This window comes from Mauremys reevesii, linkage group 6 (genome assembly GCF_016161935.1).
Source record: "Mauremys reevesii isolate NIE-2019 linkage group 6, ASM1616193v1, whole genome shotgun sequence".
In the NCBI taxonomy this organism is placed as follows: domain Eukaryota; kingdom Metazoa; phylum Chordata; order Testudines; family Geoemydidae; genus Mauremys; species Mauremys reevesii.
This window is the reverse complement of record NC_052628.1, coordinates 56,871,606-56,893,078: the sequence shown is the minus strand read 5'-3', so window position 1 is coordinate 56,893,078 and position 21,473 is coordinate 56,871,606. Positions and strand designations below refer to the sequence as shown.

Below are 21,473 nucleotides of genomic sequence, written 5' to 3'. Positions count from 1 at the left end.
CCAAAGGGGGATTCCAAAGAGGATGGAGCTCGGCTGTTTTCAGTGGTGGCAGATGACAGAACAAGGAGTAATGGTCTCAAGTTGCAGTTAGGAGGTCTAGGTTGGATATTAGGAAAAACTATTTCACTAGGAGGCTGGTGAAGCACTGGAATGGGTTACCTAGGGAGGTGGTGGAATCTCCATCCTTAGAGGTTTTTAAGGCCTGGTTTGACAAAGCCCTGGCTGGGATGATTTAGTTGGTATTGGTTCTGCTTTGAGCAGGGCGTTGGACTAGATGACCTCCTGAGGTCTCTTCCAACCCTAATCTTCTGTGATTCTATGATGCAAGCACTAGTTTCAGAATAAGAAACATGTAAGAAATATGATTTTCAAATGTTTCATTTTTTTCACTATAAAAGTGTTCTTGTCAGTCGAACTTTCAGATTACTTTGCTAAACAAAAGTTTACATTTCTCTTTCTATTCATATCCCAGTCCATTCTTTACTTATTTGGTAATTCAGCTATTGTTTTCATTTCGTGCTTGAACAGGCTTGGGGTAACATTTTAAACAGCATCTAAGTGACTTAGGCACCTAAATCCTGTTAAAAGGTAATGGAATTTAGGGGCCTAAATCATGTAGGTGCATTTGAAAGTTTTACTCTGAGGGTTTGTTGTGTGTTTTTGTTTTGTTTCATCAGCAGTAATAGAATCATAACTAGGGCTCTACCAAATTCGCGGTCCATTCTGGTCAATTTCATGGTCATTGGATTTTAAAAATCATAAATTTCATAATTTCAGATATTTAAATCTGAAATTTCATGGTGTTGTAATTGTAGGGATCCTGACCAAAAAAGGAGATATGGGGGAGGTGTCACAAACTTATTTTAGGAGAGGTTGCAGTATTGCTACTCTTATTTCTGTGCTGCTGCTGGCAGTGGTGCTGCTTTCATAGCTCGGTGGCCAGAGAACAGTGGCTGCTGTCTGGGAGCGTAGCTCTGAAGGCAAAGCCCCTGCCAGCAGCAGCAGCACAGAAGTAAGAATGGCATGGTGTGGTATTGCCACCCTTACTTCTGTGCTGCTGCCTTCAGAGCTGAGCCCTTGGTCATCAGCTGCTGCTCTCCGGCCACCCAGCTCTGAAGACTGTGCAGAAGTAAGGATGGCAATACCACAACCCCCCCAAAAAATAACCTTGCAACCTCCCTGCAACTCCCTTTTGGGTCTGGACCCCCAATTTGAGAAACGCTTGTCTTCCCCATGAAGTCATAAGAACTTAAGAACACCCATACTGGGTGAGACCAAAGGTCCATCTAGCCCAGTATCCTGTCTTCCGACAGTGGCCAATGCCAGGTGCCCCAAAGGGAATGAACAGAACAGGTAATCATCAAGTGATCCCTCTCCTGTTGCCCATTCCCAGCATTTGGCAAAAAGTCTGTGTAGTATAGGGTAAAAGCTCTCAGAAGACCAGATTTCACAGAGGGAGACCAGATTTCACAGTCTGATGTGTTTTTCATGGCCATGAATTTGGTAGGGCCCTAATCATAACATAAAGACCCACTGTTGTGACCTTTCAGATTATGAATAATCCTTAGTCTTGTACTGGAGGCAATAAGTTTATCCACACAGGAGTACGGTAACCAGACAGCAAATGTGAAAAATCGTGACAGAGGGTGGCGGTAATAGGAGCCTATATAAGAAAAAGACCCAAAAATCATGACTGTCCCTATAAAACCGGGACATCTGGTCACCCTACACAGGAATGAGGACTTACTCGCCTGATTAAAGATTTACAGGATCCAGCCCTTAGACCCTGATCAGTAGGACTATTAACAGAATCACAGGACTGCTCATAAAGTTAAGTGTGTGCCAAAGTCTTTGAAGAACTGGGGCCTAGGTGTGTGTAAGGTATAATTTCATTTTTATGTAGTGTAATTAATACACTGCACTAAAACATTCTACATTAATCAGCTAATTACAGTTATAATTTTGTCCTTAGTCGAAAAGCAATTAAATGATTAATAAAGTCTCCTTTTTAAATTCATATTATATGACTTATTTTTAAAAATATAACTTAACTTATTAAATGAGATGTTTGCATCACAGTTAAATACAGGTTTTGTTTAAAGATTTGATATCTTTAGCAAATTGAGACATATACTCCCTTATTAAGACACTGGAAATCAGAAAACTATTTTTCTTCTAGACTAAAGTGAGATGTCAGGAGATTGAGTTGCAGGCCATCTTGCCTAGTGATCAGAACAAGAGTCAGACTTAATGCTCAAAACAGGAGTTAGCATCCACATGCCAGAGTCAAGAGGGAATCAGAACTGGGTTGAGGGTTAGAAACTTAGTCTGAGTCCAAATGTCCAAGCCAGAAATTAGAGCAGAGGGTTAGAACTGTATTACTTGGAATCAGGGAAGGCAGGAGCAGGGCTGGGTCTAGGCTGGAGCAAGGGGTGAGTACAGAGGAGGGTCTGGGCTGGAGAAGGATTTGGAATGAAGCAACCAAAGGAAGATAGAGAATCCAGAGGCATGTACTGTGAGCAGCCACTGATATTTTGCAGCTGCTGGGATTAAGAGCAAGCCACCCTACTGCCTCAGCCAAGCAGTGGGGTTCTGTTGTGGGCCAGCTGTTCCCATTGGCTGCCCAGTGACAGGACAGGCACAGCTAAGGGCCCTCATTCCTGGCATGTGATTTCAGTTTAAGAGGCTAGCTTTTGACTATATTTTTATCAGAATAGCTGTAAACCCATTTACTTTGATACTTTGAAAGAAACATTACATATTTAAGCTTATTTCTTTGTATACTCAGAAAATGGACATTGAATATTTTACATTGTTTATTCAGTGGCCTGATTCTTAAATATGTTATTGACGTAATTCATACAGTGGAATAGACAACTATAATTTAACAAATACTTATAATATAAAGTGTCTTACAAAACCTTGTAAAGAACAGGAGGGAAAGTAATCCCGAGATTCTGCTTCACTACCATATGATATGAACTAAAGAATATACAAAAGCTTTTATCCAATGCAAAAAGTAGTGTTTTAGACAAAAATGTGATGTTTAATTTATTGGGATTAAAAAGATCAAGTAAAGTGAACTGAACTATCATTATTTGTACCTATAGGGAGGTCCACTGAAATTTGTCTGCCTAATCCCTTTATCAGTGCTAGGACAAATTGCTAAAATATCTGGTCCTGTAAAGGCTTTAGCCTATTAATGGTTTGTAGTTCATTGGCTAGTACCCTGATTCAGATGTCAGAGATTAGTATAAAAAGCTGATTGAAGCTAATTGAAACTGATTTAGGTAGATTAATGACACCTGAGTCTTTACAATTCACAATGCTGTAATCTGTTAGGTTTCATTGAATGAGACACATCAGGCTCATAAATAAAAGTATTTGATATAGTGTCCCAGGAGCTAAGGTGTATGAACAGGGCATTGGATTTCATAGTCCTGAGAACAGTTTACACAAGTTAAAAAGATACATGCCAATCTTTTATTGTGTTCAGAACTGGTATTCTTGGATGGAGTTATCCCATCAGGAAATTGAGTGGGCCATAGTCAGAGAGGTATTATTTTTCATGGAAGTCCTTTGCACTCATGAAAAGGCCCTTTGATACTCAGAAGATATTTGTTTCAGTGCACTTAATTTTAAACTTGCTCAGACTCAGAGTTGTCTTGAAAAGACCTTTACTTCATCTTTTTATATAGTGTGTTTTATAGACCACCCACACGTGATTAATTTTAAAGAGGTTTTCATATAATTTTGAATAGCTTGTTGTCAGTGAGTTTGGTTTCTGAGGATGATGCAGTTATAAAACTTGGCATCTTCATATAATAGAGTAGATGCTCTCTGAACTGTTCGTTTCACATATTTTAAAATATATTACAATTCGCTTTCTCACGGTCCTTAATACAAAGCTTCTACTGATAAAGTATGTAAGAGTAAACTGTAGTAAAAGGACACATTTGAAATTATGTGACTTTTAAGTGACCTACTGATGGTTATTTCAGAAACTTATGAACATATTTTGCCCAATATATTTTTATTTTTGATCTTCACATTTTTAAGGAATCTTAAGAGTTAATGCAGTTATGAATATCTTTCACACTCCAAGTTTGCAGGGGGCTTCTTTTTTATTCAGCCTGCTATAATTATTTATTTCAATTACTTTAAAGAGACAAATAGAATAGTCCCAAAATTTCACCCACTGTTGAAGATATATTGATAGTATGCATCATCTGGATTCCAGAAACCTTGTTGAGGAAATAAATTGCTATTATTTTTGTAAAGGAAACAACAAATGTTTAGTTACTATTTATCCATCACTGTTTTTGCCAGTTCATTTATAATTTCCCTTCCGACCAGAAAATCCAATGAAAAAATAAATACACATTAACAAACCCAGTTCCCAGAGCTATGAGATGACATAAGTGAGATCACTGATGCTGATCAGAAAAAGACAATAAATGAGATAAAGGAAGATTGGTTATGATGCACAGTAAATGAAAAACGGAAATTTTAAATGTTTGCTAAATGTAAGATGAAAATGTCCATTAGAAAAGTAATGTTTTAAGAGGTTATTGCAAGCAAAATTTAAAGATAAAAATATGATCTGGGTGGGTTGCAACAATGACTTTTCACCTCTAATTTCTGGTTCACTACTAACTTAGCCTGAGTTAGTACTGTTTGACGTTTTTTGCCACTTAATAGTTGTCTTTTTAGAGCAAACTGAAAAATTTTAACTAAGTTTTCTTGCTTTCATGGAAAATTGAGTTTTTCATAAAATGTTTTCAACAAAACAAAATTCAATCATTTAAATTAAGCAAAAAAGCTGTGTCGCTTTGGTTTTTGAAAACTGATTATATATATTTTTTTTAAATTACGTTTTGGATTTTTTCCATTTTTGTTATTCAATGTAATAGAGTGGTGGTTTTCAACCTGTGGTCCACAGACCCCTGTGGGTCTGCAGACCATGTAGTAAAGGTGTGACGGGTTCCCCTTGGGGTGCCACTGAGTCCTCTGATTGACCAGCCTGGCTTCCTCACACTGTGCTGCTGTGACAAGCTCTAGACCACTACTGGTCTTACACTTCCACCAGCATTTACACAGGCAGGGATACACCCAGCTGTGGTTAAATGCAGGCTTTGACCAGCCACTGCATTAACCAACAGTAGAAAGGTTACAGCCAAGATTACCCCCAGCTTCGAAGCCTAGGACCCCAGACCTATACCGTCCTGCCCTGGTCAAAACCCCAAACCAGTATGAATATATTACTCGGTTCGCCTCTTCCTCAATGTGGAGAGGAATATGCACACTTGTGGTAACTAAGCTGAGATTTTTCCCCGGACACTTCACTTAAAGTCACACTGGTTTAGGTTAAAATATAAAACAAGTTTATTAACTGCAGAAAGATAGATTTTAAGTGTTGATACATGATAGCAAACAGATCAAAGCATGTTAACTGGTAAATAAACAAAAATGTAAATTAAGTTTAACATACTAGAAGGATAGGATTTGAATTAACAATTTCTCACCCTGACTGATGATACAAGCAGGCTTGCAGATTCTCAAGGCATAAGCTGCACTTGTTTTGCAGCTTGGGATCCCCTTCCCCTCCACCCCCCAATTCCAAGTCCTTTTCTTTCAGAGCTTCTTTCGGGTGTTGAGTTGTGGGGGAGTGAAGAACAACAGATGATGTCACTCCCTGCCTTAGTTTTAGCATATGGCGGGAACCCTTTGTTCCAAAAACAGTTCCCAGCCCAGTTTGTGGAAAAACACAGGCAATCAAAATGGAGTCCAGAGATGTGGTCTGGTCACATGCCCCTGCAGAGTCATGGCAGCTATTACTTACAGGCTGGCTGAAAGGTCCACAGGAAGGATAAGCTATTCCACAGCCCATTGGCTTTGTTGATGAGTCATTAACTCTGTTTGGCTTCTTCATTGTTGTACCTGAAAGGCTAGCTGTGGGTGTTTTCCAGAATAAGCCCATTTGAAATACAGATCCATAATCAATATTCATAACTTCAGATACAAAAATGATATATGCATATAAATAGGATAATCATATCCAGCAAATCATAACTTTTCCAATGACACCTTACATGACCCATCTTGTACAAAATGCATCATAATTATGCCATTATTTTATAATATTATGATGATGAATATGCAGTGTAATGTCACAAGGCGTCCATGGAAGGTTGTCGTTGCCATAGAACAGTGGTTTTCAACTGTGGTCTGTGGAGCCCTGGGGTCTGCAGTGTATGTGTAAGATTTCCAAAGGGGTCCGCACCTCCATTCAAAAATTCTTAGGGGTCCACAAATGAAAAAAGGTTGAAAACTGCTGCAGTAAAGTAAATGATACCTAATTTTTTGTTTGTTTTTCCTTTTCCCCTTTCTTTCCTTTTCCTGCTCTCTAACTTTTTAAAACTTGCGGAACTTTTGGTTACCAAGTGGCAAAAGGAAAATATGAAACTCTGCAACATTTAAAAAATTCCTCAACTTTTAAAAACTTAACAGAGCTGTCAAATCACAGTAACTTTTGTAAGTTGTGGAAGTTTTGAAATAGTAGAGAGATTCATTCTTTTTCTCTTTACACTATAACACTTCTCCAAATTTGGATGTTGGAGTAGAAAATAGACAAACCACTAACCTTTAAATCATTGAAAGAGTGAGGAAGCCCTTGGAGAATGAAGATAAGAGATAAAGTCAGTGGCAGAGGCCAGGGGTATGTATGTAGGGTCTTGAAGTGGAAGCCAATGAAAGAGTTCAAAATGGGGGTTACATGGACAGACTGAAGGGTTAGGAATATAATTGTAGTGGTTACATTTGAATGACCAGGTTTTGTGTGTGTAATATATGTTTGTTAACACAATAGCTTAGTGATGATTGCTCTCAGTGCAACTTCAATGTTCTATTATGAATACACCTTATTTCTGGTTACAGTATTTAGAAAACCTTTTTTCCCCTTTAATTGGCTACCTAATGACTGCAGACTTTGTCCCCATTTACCTCTGAATTGCCTCCCCCACTTGGGGGCACCTCCTGAGACACATCATATATCAGTACCTGTGGGAGAATGTGTGCATGCTCCGGTCTTTGCTGTCTCTCCAAAAACCATTAGCAGCTGATGACTAACTTTAAATATTAATAAAATTAAATCTTACAAAAAAGAGTTTTCATATATGTGGGATTGAACTCTCCAACTGCTAGTATATGCACTTTGCTGCCCTAACCCCTGTTAAATACCCGATAACCATAGATACTCAATACAGAAGTGAAATAGGGACCAGTAGCATAGCAGGTAAGGCATGTGTGTGTCTGGTAACATGAACTTTTCACTGAGAACTAATATTATTACCTTACTGTAATTTGAATTAATTCTATAAGGAAATAGAGGATTAAATTTTCATTTACATCCTTTACCAGCAATAAACAAACTTGCAATAAATAAACAGAAGCAGAAAAAGATAATCCAAACTGAAAACATGTATATAATCAAAATCATCCCTGATTTTGATAAAATAGATCTTGGATCCACACCAGTAAAGTAGTTCAGGGTAAACCTGGGTGTACCCACTTCTCATTTGGGGAATATGGACACTATGCAGCCTGGAACACCCACAAGGTTAATTTCCCCAAATTTTTTAAACCAAAAACACCATCGATCCATGCCACTGCTAGTTCTGACTTTGTAAGACTTAAATCTAACTGGTATTAAATATTTTTGTATTAAAGAATAGTAGATGCTCAAGGGAAACATTAAAAAATATAGAAACAGAGTTATTTCTAAGAGACACTTTTCTTTCTTTTCCTCCTTTTTCTGGTTTTGGGGACATTTTCATGGAAACAGAATCTTTGTTTCTAAAGAGTAAGGAGTTCAACTGTTCCTGCTATTTTCTCCCAATCTGAAACCCTAATGATTTCCACACCAAGCATTTGTGATGTCGCAATCAAGGTTATGATTTTAGGTAAGCGTAAGGAACAGGAGTAGATCAACTCCTAAGAAACAAATATTTTATTTTTCATTCAAATATTCTAGTGAGGAAAAGGGAAAGAAAATATTTGCTTTACCAGCAGAAATGACTCTAAAATTATTTTCAAGTTTTTCAGTGAGGTGTCAGCGGATCTGTAAGTAACTGCTACAGTATATATGTTATGTTATAAAACAACTGCTGATTGCTGCAGAAGCAGAATGTCACATTTAGCTGTGAATGCAGTAGTTGATTCTGCTTACAGTCTTTATTAATCATAAGGGCGAAATCCAGTCAGTTTTATGTTAAGTAATGCCTTACTTTGCAAGTAGTCTTACTGAAAAATATGGGAATATTTGAGGATCAAAGTACTACTTAGTTTGAATAAGGCTGGTGGACTCTGGTCCTAAGAAAAGTTACTGTAGATTTACTCCCACTCCATTAAGAAATGTTAGTCCTGGAGATTCAGACTTAATACTCTTAAACTTTGTATCAGACATGTTATGTTATAATGTTATATAAATTTAAAGTATTTTGCTTTCTTGAAAAGATATGCTATATAAAAAACTTTCATCTTTAAATAATGGAAAAAAGTTTCAGTGCTTGTTTTTTTATTTTGTTTTTAGTGTGGAACAATGCCTTAAAGAGCTACAATCAGAAGTAAATGAGACTTGTACTGATGAGCTGTTACAAAACACAACTGACTGCCTTCACTGGCTGAATAACTGCAGTTTCAGTTCCCTCAAACCTTCTTCTACACCTCATGGAGATTTAATCGAATTTCTTAAAACTCTGGTAAAAAAAAATCTATAGTCTTTATATATTTGGGAAAAAAATACTTATACAGTTTTTTAATGTATTTTTTACTTATTCTTTTATAGTTTCACAAGAGTGAATATAGAACAGAATTTGAATAAAAGAGTCAGTAACTCTCTTTCTTTTACTCTCCTTTTTTGGTGTAAATAATAACCAGAGAGACTATATCCCAGTGATTAAGGCACTTGCTTGGGATGTGAGAGACTCAGATTCAAGTCCCTGCTCTGAATCAGGCAGAACAGAGACTTAAAGCTGGGTTTCCCACATTCCAAGTGAGTACCCTAATCACTGGACTATTGGCCAGCTGAGAGTTCATATTCCCTCTTTCTGTCTAACCAGAAATTCCATCCTGAATTTGAGAAACAAATTCATATTTTTTGATGGAAAAACACTTTGTCAAAAATTCTTCACTTATAATAATGTATTCACCAGTGCTGCTGCTGCTACTTTGCCAGACTTTCCAAAAACACCTGTGCATTGGGTATAGGGAGCAGAGGTGCAATGTGTCAAGGACTAGGACTCCAAAAGCTACCCCCTCCCCCCACCTTCATTTATGCAGTTGAACTGTACTGATTCTGCCAAGTTATGACCCACCACAGAGAAGAGGGCAGGATTTTTCCCCAGGAAAGATGCGGAGTCATTGATCCTACAGAAAAATAGAGGGTTGAATACATCTTTTTTTTCTTATACTGACTTTATTGCTGATGGTCCCTTAATATTTGTGAAGTAATCTTAGGAGAAAGCAAATGAGAACAGTTTTATCATCCTTCTCACCCATTCTTTCCAAAAAAAAATCCAAGCACATTCATTGTACAGATAAGACTAGAAGTGTAGGGAGGCACATGGGGATTACTTTTGTGCCAGATTATGATATTCTTACTCCATGAGAAATATCGTATGTTGCAAATTGTCCCATTGACTTCAGTGGAACCACTTGCGGTGTAAGGTACTGTTCAATGTAAGTCCGGATTTTACAATCTGATCTTTTATGTCCAAAGTGAATACTTGCATGTATTGAATTTTATTACTCAATTGACTTAATGATTTCTTGTTTGAAAGCTTTTAATTAATTATCTTACTGTTATACATGATGGATTGTAATTCTCCACCCTCTGTAGGACAAAACCCTTGTACATTATTGCTCCTGTTACTTATGTGGATTGGTCTGTCAAGGCCTTTGTTTATTTTTAACATGCTGAAACAATATAATAGTTTAAGAATAGTGCAAACTATGACAGTATGTTGTTGGCAAGCATGTCATACTGTCAACACAACTACATATTTTGATGGGACTGTGATTCTTTATGGTTGTATTAAAAAATTCTTTGTGAGGTTTCAAAAGCAGCACCAATGACTCATCGAAGGTGTTTTGGATTCATCTTCCAAAGGAGTGAATCTCATTGGCTGGTTTGACATCTGTTAAAGTTCTGTTGTTCTGTTTTTATTAGAACAGCATATTTGAATATACATTATCAAAAATAAATCTATAAATCTAGCCATGGGGGGTTTGTTACTTCAACAGAGTAAACTGAAGATTCTGATTAGGATATCACAAGAGTCTGCAAAATTTTGCACTTTCCTCATGGGGGCCACAAAATTGTAAGAGAGTACAGATTATAACACAAAATAAACTTTGTGTGTAGGTGTGAGTGCACATATAATTATGTAATATATATAATGTGTGTATGTAATATGCATAGATACATGTGCATTTATATAGCATATAACTTAATTCCCTCAGACTTTCTTTTAGTAACTATATTTTATCCACTATATTTGCTCCATTAATGTCAGCCCAGAGAGTGCATATAAATCATTCTGCGAGAAAGAAGATGGAGAGAGGAAAAAAGCAAAATTATTGTGATGCCACTCACTTTATAAACACACATGGTTGGCTGGTTTGTCCTGTTCATTGTTTTCTTATCTCCACCAGCTGAGAAGTTATGTTGTCTGGTTAGTTTTTTAGTTTTTTTTTCTTCAGTGAAGATATAGCCTATCCTTTCCATTAAAATTATCCAGGTTAGGACAGGGCTTTTATTTTCTCCTACATATTAGAGCATTTTAGAGCAGAGCTGGGCAGAAAAGAGTTTTCCCTTCTCATGAGAATATTTAAAGATTTCTAAAAAACTTTCCATCCCAAATTGGGCAAAACATCAACATCTCAGAAACGTCTGTGAACTGAAAACCCCTCAAATAAATTTGATCAGGTCAATCAAAATGTCCTGTTTTGATATTGACCTTCCTTTTTAGCTTTTTTTACTATAAATTAACTTACATTTACTATAAATTAACTTACATTTGAAGCAAAATGTCATTTTGACCTCAAAATTAGATTTTTTTCATTTAGAAAATGTCAAAACAGAACATTTTAAGAACTTAAAAACTATTGTTTCAAAATGAGAAATTCATCAAAACTGACCTTTTTTCACAAAAAAAATTTAGTTTTGACAAATCAGCATTTTCTGACAAAAAATAATGGTTCGCTGAAATATTCTCAACCAGCTTTACTCTAGAGGAAGTTGGACAGACCACAAACCAGGGACTGGGCTCCGTGCAATTAGAAGAGCTGATGGTGGGAGAACAGAAGCCTTTGGTTGCAATGTGTCCCATTGTATCTTAAATAGCCATGAGACCAGAACTTTGACCCTACTAGACATTAGAGGCCTTTTCAGATGAAGTAAAACAATACATGCAGTCCTGTTACTTCGTCAGCTCCATACCTGCTTCCCTTCTTTCTCCCTTACCAATATAGCTGAAATGTAATTTCAACCTGGCACCTTTTTTCACCTGGTCCGCATCTAGCCAGGACAGGTACATGATGCCCCCCACCTTGCCCTATGGGACCTTAATCCTGGTGCTAAATGTAGCAGATCCTCTCTTTGAGTCCTTCAAGATGGTCTTGGGAAGATTTATTTATCCTTAGAACTGCCTTTATGATGCTTAGTGCTGAGCCAGGAGAACATGGAAAGCACAAGGTTTCTATCTTATGAATTCCTACCAAGTTTGTCATGAGCAATAGTTATCATTTGCCCTCCTCCCCCTCCCCCGACCCCCAGTCTCATTAATTATTTTGACTTGTTCTTCATTTGCTTTCCAGGAAGGGCTAACCAGAGTAAAAAGGCTCCATCTTCTGCCAAGGCTTAACTGGTAGCTACGAGAGTTGGTGCTTTTCCTTTAGAACTGTGAGGTAGAGCTTATAGAAAAATGCCAATTTTTATATATATATATATATATATATATATATATATATATATATATATATATATATATATAAAATTCAAATTTCTAAAATTTCTATTTGGTTTTCAGAAAGTGAGAGCTGAATAGTTTTTACTAAAAATTAACTGGAAAATGAAAATTTTAAATGAAATAACATTTGTTTACTAGTTAAAAAAGAAAACAGAACTTTTTTCTTTGAAAATTTCTATCAAAATGAAAATTTTCTGTGAAAAGTCATTTTTTCATCAAAAAACATTTCAATTAAAAATTTCTACCAGCGATACTATGGATGTTCTTACATGCTTCATGTCATTACAGATTTTATATTACAGTCTCTGCCAATGGTAGGTGGTTCCTATGTGGTATGATTCATCAGTCTTTGTTTTTCTAGATATCTATCCTATGTCTTTAGACTGAGTACTATCTGGAAAGGCATAGAGGGGAATGCTGATGCATGTTCTTACCTGTTGGTTTGGTTACTCCAAGTCCTTGTATGCCAGCCAAGACAATACCTTATTGTATTGACGAAATTGAGTTTGAGTTTCTGAAAGTTTTCCTGTGTGTGTTTTAGTTATTTATGATTGTCATTGCTTAGGGAATCTTTAACTGAACAAAGTCACCAGACAGCTATTTTATACAGAAAGTGACATCAGAAAAACTGTGCTTTTTTCCCCTGTTTCTCTTTATTGGTAAGAGAATTTATACTCTATGCCTGGGCTAACATGAAGGGACTCAGAGAAATCAAGTTAACTGGTAAGAAATTATCATTTGTAGTTTGCAATTAAAAATAATGTACATCTTTTAACATAAAGTTACTTTTGTAAATAGAGTTATTAATGCAACATCTCTAAATACTATATAATTTACCATTATTAGCAAAGCTTGCTGAGGAATGAACAAAATCAAGAAGAAATGATACTACACTTTCTTCTGGATCTCTCCAGTCAGTGTGGGGTCTCATTTCCATGTACTCCAAGTGGGACATCTTTTGAGTTAACATCCAGAGCTTCCCTTCATGCCATTGAGGATGATTCATCTATGAATATGAAGTCTGTTTGGGATGATGTGAGATTACACCTTCGACGTTTCTTAGTAAATAGACTTCAGAGTCCTCATGAAACAAATACTGCTACTTTAAAACAGCAAATGCAGTTTAAAACTCAATGCATACAACACCTTTTGTTTCTATATCCAGAATCAGAAGTTCTAACCAAGTATCAAAACATGCAGAATAAATTGGTTTCTGAGCTTCTGCAGAACTGTGTTCTATCTAGCTGTGGCGAAACAAACTTTGATAAGGTGGTTCATGGTTACCAAAGTTCAATACCTACACTATGCACAATGATAAAAGAGGATTTGTGTATACTAAGTGGTACTATAGATCCTTCCTCAACACTGATGTTTATTAATGAAACTTATCTGGATACCATCACAGAAGAAATAACAATTCTTCTTGAAAGACTTTGTGAACTGCAGTTCAAAGAAAATGCTCTACATATAATTAAGACAAGCAAGATTTCAAAGAAGCATAGAGGAACAGTTCATGCTTTGGGTTAGTGGCATTTTTATGTTCATTTTAGTTAGATTTTTATATATCTTGTTTATACTACCGTATTCTCTCTTTTGGTTGATTATTTCCCAGACAGAGAGGCATGAAAGTACCCATTCTAGTTTGATGCTTTTAACAATATTCATGTAGCTGAATTATTGAAGATATCAGAAGTATGACCCCAACATTTTAAAATAGAACATTATTTTATAGCCATATATACAAAGCTGCAATATATTACCATTGGGTAATATTCTCCTGTTGGAATATTTAAAAAACTAAAATTATAACTTCCATAGATTGTTAGTAGGTATAGGATTACAAATTATTGAATCTAGACAGGGAAAAAACCCACTCTATTCTCCAGAGTTGCTTTGAATGGACTGAAATTAAAAATTTAAAAATTAGACTGCAGCAACACAGGCTCAATGCATTTAATTATAAAATAGTTTACACTAAATCCCACATAACTGGTGTGAAAGGTTTAGTATACAGACTGTCTCTAAAAATATCTTGTTTGGTTTTTTTTAATACATTTCCAACGCTTTTTAAATTGATATAAATTACTGAACTGATAATTGGTTTCATGTTTTTCAAAAGAAACTTACAGCAGTAAAGAGGATCCCACTGTTGACATTAGATACTTTATATACTTGTTTCACTATTGGTGAATCTGATAACCTTATTCTCAAAGGGAGTACTGAAGGTTTAAAAAATGCAATTATATAAAATGAAAACTCTTACTATGTAATTGGTAGAGAAGCTGTGTACAGGCATGCCATGCACAGTTTGAGAGTGGTATTGTATGTAGGAATTATTATGTATTTGTTTACAATAGCATCCACAGCAGGCTAAGTATTTTCTAGAGAGACAAGAAGGAATAGAGTGCTCACAGTCTTACGATAGACACAAATAAACAGATGGAGCTTGGGGAAAGAGGTATAACAAACTGTCTTCCAGGGAGTGGTTTACCAGCTCTCAACAAAATAAGACTGTTCATTTTTTTTTAAAATCAATTTTCATGTTAGTCTAAATCAAATAGAAACTCAATTGGTAGAAAGACAGAAGAGCTTCAAAAGAGACTGAAATATGGAGAAGATAGCGGCTTTGTGGGTGAGTAAAGGAAGTCTGGAATATGGATTAGGAGGCAGTACAGAAGAAAGCATGCAGATAGTCATGTGATAAACTGACATTACTGCTGGAGTGAAGGGGCAATGGGAGACAGGAAAAGGGCGGTTAAGTAGGTAGGGGCAAAGTAATGTCGAGCTGTGAAAGGAAGTTTGAATTTGGAGCGCTTAGCAGAAGGTAAGCCAATGGAGAGATTCAAAGAGGTTACACAATAAGAAAGACAAACAAGGATGATGACCCTAGCTCTGCTTTGTAGAGAGTGAATATTTATATCTAGCACTTGTGTAACTCACTTTTTAATCCATAGATCTCAAACACCTTTTCGAATTTGAGAAAACTGAGGCAGAGCGAGATTAAAATAGCCCAGATTGCATTAATCTGTAAAAATGCATACTGTAGTGAATAGCGGTAATATCCTTTCTGTTCTACTTAAATTATTCTGCTGCTAATTTAAAAAAAAAAAGAAAGGTAGATAAAATACTTAAAAGCAAATCTTGGTATTCTGCTTTGTAGCTGTTATACTAACTTTCCATAAAACCCAAGAGCAGAGGTTGTTGAAAAAATGGTAAAGGTCATATTTTGGGCTGCAGCCTTCAATTTTGCACCTGCAAAATGTATGTGAAAGTGGTTGTGCCTACAGAAATGTGCACACAGCTGTTTGCATACAATATAGATTTATGGGTTTTTTTTTTGCAGGTGCAAAATCAGAGGCCCTGGTTATGGTGTAGACTGTTATCCTCATTGTAGAATAAAGGTGATGTGAGACTTTTCTGGGTTGTATGGGAATTTTTTGTGTAAAAAATACTAGTTCTCCAGTATTAACCCAATGAAGACACTTGAAAATGCCGTAGGAATAGAATGGGCAGCTGAGGAAATCATCCAGGGACATGAACATTAAGCAACCCAACATTCAGGCGACAGTTGGAGGCTTTTAAATGTAATACTGTTTTTGAGAAAATATATTGAAATACATGTCTGTTTTCATTATTTACTATCAATTTGCTATTAACTAAATAACCTGTTTTGACTACTCCAAATAACGTTCATGGGGGCCCATACTCAAGCCCTCCCATGTAAATAGCTAGTATGAACACAATATTGGCCATTGCCAGCACCTCAGCCCCATAAAATGAATATGCTGATTGCATGCATGAGTGCATTTATTTGTTCCTACAGACTGTCAAATTCATATACATTACATCATCGTCTATAGTGTGCATTGCCTGAAAGTTCCTTAGGCAGACATCAAGCTTCTATAACAGCAGTTTGTCTAGAACAATGTTCTCCAACCTTTTTATCCACAAGATCACTTTTTGAATTTAAGATCAACCCAAGATCTACCCCACCCCTCCCCCGAGGTCCTGCCCTGCTCACTCCATTCCCCCCTCCCTCCATCGCTCACTCTCCCCCACCCTCACTCGCTTTCACTGGCCTGGGGCAAGGGGTTGGGGTGCAGGAGGGGGTGCAGGCTCTGGGCTGGGGCCGAGGGGTTTGGAGTGTGGGAGGGAGCTCTAGGCTGGGGCTGGGGGTTGGTGTGAAGGAGGGGGTGAGGGGTGCAAGCTCTGCAAGGGAGTTTAGGTGCAGGAGGGGTCTCTGGGCTGGGGCAGAGTGTTGGGGTGCAAGGTGCAGGCTCTGGCTGGGAGGCAGTTACCACAGGTGGGTTCCAGTCAGTGGCACAGTGGGGCTAAGGCAGGCTACCTGCCTGCCCGGGCCCAAAGCCGCTCCCAGAACCGGCTGGCATGTCTCTGCATCCCCTGGGGGGAGGAGCAGCAGGTGGCTCCACGTAATGCTGCTTCTGCTGCATCTACCCACAAGCGCCACCCCTACAGCTCCTATTGGCTGGGAACTGCGGCCAATGGAAGCTGCAGGTGCGGGCACCGTGCGAAGACCCACCCTCTATCCCCCGGGGCCCCAAGTGCTGCCCCCGCAGCTCCCATTGGCCACAGTTCCCAGCCAATGGGAGCTGTGGAGTTGGCGCTGAGGGTGTGGGGGCAGTGGCAGCATGCGGAGCTGCCTACCTCCACTCTCCCAGGAGCCGCAGAGACATGCCAGCCACTTCCAGGAGAGGCATGGGGCCAGGGCAGGCAGGCAGTCTGCCTTAGCCCCACTGCGCCGCCGGAGATCACGATCGACTGGCAGAGGCTCCAGGATCGATCCAGGTTGGTGACCACTAATCTAGAACATAGAATGATATATATGTAGGACTGGAAGAGACCTCAATAGGTTATCTAATCCAGCCTCCTGAACTGAGACAGGACTAAGTATTATCTAGACCATCCCTGACAGATGTTTGTCTAGCCAATTCTTAAAAAGCCCTAGTGATGGAGATTGCATAGCCTCCGTAGGTAATTTGTTCCTCACAGTTAGGAGGTTTTTCCAAATGTCTAATTTAAGTCTCCCTTGCTGCAATTTAAGACCACCTCAGTGGTTAAGGAGAACAATTTATCACCCTCCTCTTTTATGTAGTTGAAGACTGTTAACGTGTCCCCCTCAATTTTCTCTTCTCCAGACTAAACAAACACAATTTTTTCAGTCTTCCCTCATAGGTCATTTTTTTCTAGACCTTCAGTCATTTTTGTTGCTCTTCTCTGGACTTCCTCCAATTTGTCCACATTTTTCCCAGTGTGTGATGTCCAAAACTGTACGCAATACTCATTTAGTTTGTGATCTACTTTAACCCCCAGATCCTTTTCTGCACTGTTATTTCCTGGGCAATCATTTCCCATTTTATATTTGTGCAATTGATTATTTCTTCCTAAGTGCAGTACTTTGCATTTGTCCTTATTTAATTTCATCCTATTTATTTCAGACCATTTCTCCAGTTTGCCAAGATCATTTTTAATTCTAATCCTGTCCTCCAAAGTGCTTATAACACCTCCCAGCGTGGTATCGTCCTCAGAGTTTGAGTGTACTCTCTATGCCATTATCCAAATAATTTATGAAGATACTAAATAGAACCAGACACAGGACAGATCCCTGTGGGAAGCCACTCCCTATGCCTTCTCAGTTCAATTGTGATTCCTTAGCAATCTGAGTTTATCAGTTGGACACTGGTAAATAAGAATGATACTCTGTATTCACAGTCAGCAGTCCAGAGTAAAACACCTGATGTGAAGGCAAAACTATGAGGATTTTTTTTCTTGTTGAAGGGGGATTTCGTTGTCCACTGTGTTTTAAGAGTTGATCAAATCAATTTAAGTGGGTCTTAGGACTCATCTACTCCTGAAAAGTTACTAGAATAGATATACTGGAATTTTTATTGTCCTGGCCATACAAGGAATATGGCTTCATTTGGCTATGACTTTATTAAGTCATCTGGGAAATACCTGGCAGGTCCATTCTTGTCTTAATTGTTTGCAAGTGTTTGAAGTGGACAGCACCCCTTCCCACTCCACCTCCTCCCCTTGTATGAGGACTAAGGAAGCTCTGGAAAAGGGGTTGTCTCCATGGTGTACCAAACATAGGAGTCCCAGCCCCACTTCCTCAGCTTCCTTAGGGAGTATTTTCCCCTAAGTTCACTTCTAATGCTAGTTTATCAGGGAACTGTACCCTAGAATGAGTACCTTCACTGGACACCTGCCACAAAACACCAGTAATTGGCTTGGCTCCGCTCCGTTCCCTCCATTCCTAGTTGGGTTCCCAGAAAGTTAAAAATTCACTCATGAACTTTGGCCAAAAATATATCTGCTCCGTGCTTCATTAGGTATATCCTATTGTCCATAAATAAGCTGGGTACCCTATGCAATATTTTCTGATAGGTGATTTTGGATGGATCATTAGTTCATTACAAATTCAGGCATCTCCTGATTCATGTGCCTTCTCTCATTGTCAGCCTGGTGGCTCCCTACCACGCCCTCTGTTGCAGCATTTCAGACCAATTTATAATCACCCCTGAGAAAAGCTGCTGGATCTGCCCCAAATCTCTCTTTTCCCTGATGATTGTCAACCCACTTACAAACTCCCAAATCATTTTCACCCAGATGAACAATAATTATGTATGGCAGTGGCTCCCTGGCTGCCAAAGACTATAAGAAAGGCATCAGCTGGTTGCAGAGCATGTGCCTCCATTCATGCCAAACCTCTATGTAGACCCTCTTTTGCTAGAACACCTTTTTTTGGTAATTACCAAAAAGCGTAGACAAGCCCTTAGTTTCTAAGTAGACTTTACTAATGAGAGCTCATATTTAAATCTTAGTTAGGGCCTAGGACATCACTCTCTCACCACTGACACTGGGAGTAAAATTCCCCATTTATCCATATGTCAAGGAATGTACAGCTGTACCAGGTTGCCTTGGCAATGACCTTCATTTTGACATGGAAAGACCACAGTCACTAAGAATGAAGGGAGGCAGGGGAGAGAGAAAATTCACTGCTTTCTCAGCTGAGTGACAGTTCTACCAATGTGTTTCCTATGATTTTGCTGCAAGCTGCCTCTGCCCTCTGGGAACCCCCAAACCAGCACATTTCAAACCACCAGGATAATTTAATCTAGGATATTCGATTGGGACTCTTGTTTTTATTTACTAAGTGTGCCCTGAGGGAAATGTGATTTTGATAGGAACTATAGTAATTGATCCTACTGTATAGGAGTGAAAAAAAGGGGAAGAAAAAAAAACAGAAAATAATGAAACTGCACTAGAACCTTGCAAAATTTAATATAGATGGACTGCTTCTGTCTGGAAAATAAAGGCAAGCTATAACAAGCTCTAAAAGATTTATAAAACTTTCAGATATTTCATATATGATGATTTGTGAAATAATGGTTTATCAATTTTGCTTTCATACACTGAATGTACTGCAAAATATTGTAATGGACTTCTCTTCCCCCATTATCCATGAAGCAGGTGAGCGTGGTTTGAGAGAAATGCTGGAGGAATGGGAATTGAAATCAAGCATTCTTTTGGGGGTTGAAGTCTCTGGTCACCATCTCTAGGGAAGGTAGGTGCAGCTGTATTATGGCTTGATCCTGCTCCCATTGAAGTCAGTGGCAAAATTCCCGTTGACTTGAATGATGCAGCACCAAGCTCTTACTGCTCGGGCTGCATTCAAATTTGAGATTTTTAGACAACATGGTGCTGTCTCATTTCCTTGGATACCCCGATACAAAGTTCCTGTCTCCTGTATGATAAACTATAGTTCAAGAGAAGAAAAAAAATCCCTAAAGAAACTTAAACCTGTGTTTAGAAATATTAGTTTGAACATGATCAATAAATAGCTTTTTAAAAATGTGAATTATTGTTTAATCAAAGAAACTTCAGAAAGATGAGCTAAGAAAAGCATCAGTAATAAAATCATTCATTATATTTGAGTTTTATAACAATGTTACTTCAATCTTTCTGCATTAAAAATATGCTCCTTAAAATGTTGTCAAAGTTAAAATATTAAAACCAAATATTATGTTTCCTAACATATTTTAGTATCTAATGTGGGGAAGTGTTGTTTATCCCAGATCATCCTGGCTTCTTACTCACTTTTGTTCCCCCCTTTTCCTGCCCTCTACCCCGACCCTTCCCCTAGATTTCTAATATGATACTTTTTTAAAATAATTGCAGTAAGTCTATTAAATTTGGATCATACTTTTTACCTTTTGAATCTGTTCTCCAATTCCTTTGTTTACAAAAAATGTTAAGCTAGATACCTCACCCAGCTCTGCTTCCCCAAACACCACAGGTTCTCTTTTCCTAGTCTGCTTTTCCTTCTGTTCCCCCATAGCCCTACTCAAACCCTAATGCAACTTATAGAATCATAGAATTCAAGATCAGAAGGGACCATTATGATCATCTAGTCTGACCTCCTGCAAGATGCAGGCCACATAAGCCGATCCACCCACTCCTGAACTAATTCACTCCCTTGACTCTGCTGTTGAATGCTCCAAATCATGATTTAAAGACTTCAAGTAGCAGATAATCCACCAGCAAGCGACCCCTGCCCCATGCTTCGGAGGAAGGCGAAAAACCTCCAGGGCCACTGCCAATCTACCCTGGAGGAAAATTCCTTCCCGACCCCAAATATGGCGATCAGCTGAACCCCGAGCATGTGGGCAAGACTCTCCAGCCAGACCCTCTGGAAAAGGCTAACAATATCCCAACATTGACCCTTTGTACTAATTACCAGTGTGGCACGTTATTGACCTATTGACTAAACCCATTATCCTATCATACCATCCCCTCCATAAACTTATTCAGCTTAATCTTAAAGTCATGGAGGTCCTTCGCCCCCACTGTTTCCCTTGGTAGGCTGTTCCAGAATTGCACTCCTCTGATGGTTAGAAACCTTCGTCTAATTTCAAGCCTAAATTTCCTGACTGACAATTTATATCCGTTTGTCCTCGTGTCCACATTAGCACTGAGCTGAAATAATTCCTCTCCTTCCCTGGTATTTATCCCTCTGATATATTTAAAGAGTGCAATCATATCTCCTCTTATCCTTCTTTTGGTTAAGGAAAACAAACCGAGCTCCTCAAGTCTCCTTTCATACGACAGGCTTTCCATTCCTCGGATCATTCTAGTGGCCCTTCTTTGTACCCGTTCCAGTTTGAATTCATCCTTCTTAAACATGGGAGACCAAAACTGCACACAATACTCCAAATTAGGTCTCACCAACGCCTTATATAACGGGACTAGCACCTCCTTATCTCTACTAGAAATACCTCGCCTAATGCATCCCAAGACCGCATTAGCTTTTTTAACGGCCACATCACATTGCCTACTCATAGTCATCCTACGATCAACCAGGACTCCTAGTTCCTTCTCCTCCTTCATTACTTCCAACTGGTGCGTCCCCAGCTTATAACTAAA

The 21,473-nt window shown here is 38.3% G+C and overlaps 1 protein-coding gene across 15 annotated transcripts in view; it reads left to right on the top strand.

Moving 5' to 3' along the window:
* The window catches only part of KIAA0825 (KIAA0825 ortholog), a 401,465-nt gene that overhangs the window by 90,445 nt on the left and 289,547 nt on the right, over positions 1 to 21,473 (top strand). For all 15 annotated transcript variants that reach the window (XR_005600685.1, XM_039545356.1, XM_039545366.1 and 12 more), the window contains 2 exons: positions 8,591 to 8,759; positions 12,876 to 13,551. Coding sequence is in view for 14 of the 15 variants with exons in the window: in XM_039545356.1 (XP_039401290.1) it covers positions 8,591 to 8,759; positions 12,876 to 13,551 (845 nt within the window). In the remaining variant the exon portion in view is untranslated. The remainder of the gene's footprint in view (positions 1 to 8,590; positions 8,760 to 12,875; positions 13,552 to 21,473) is intronic.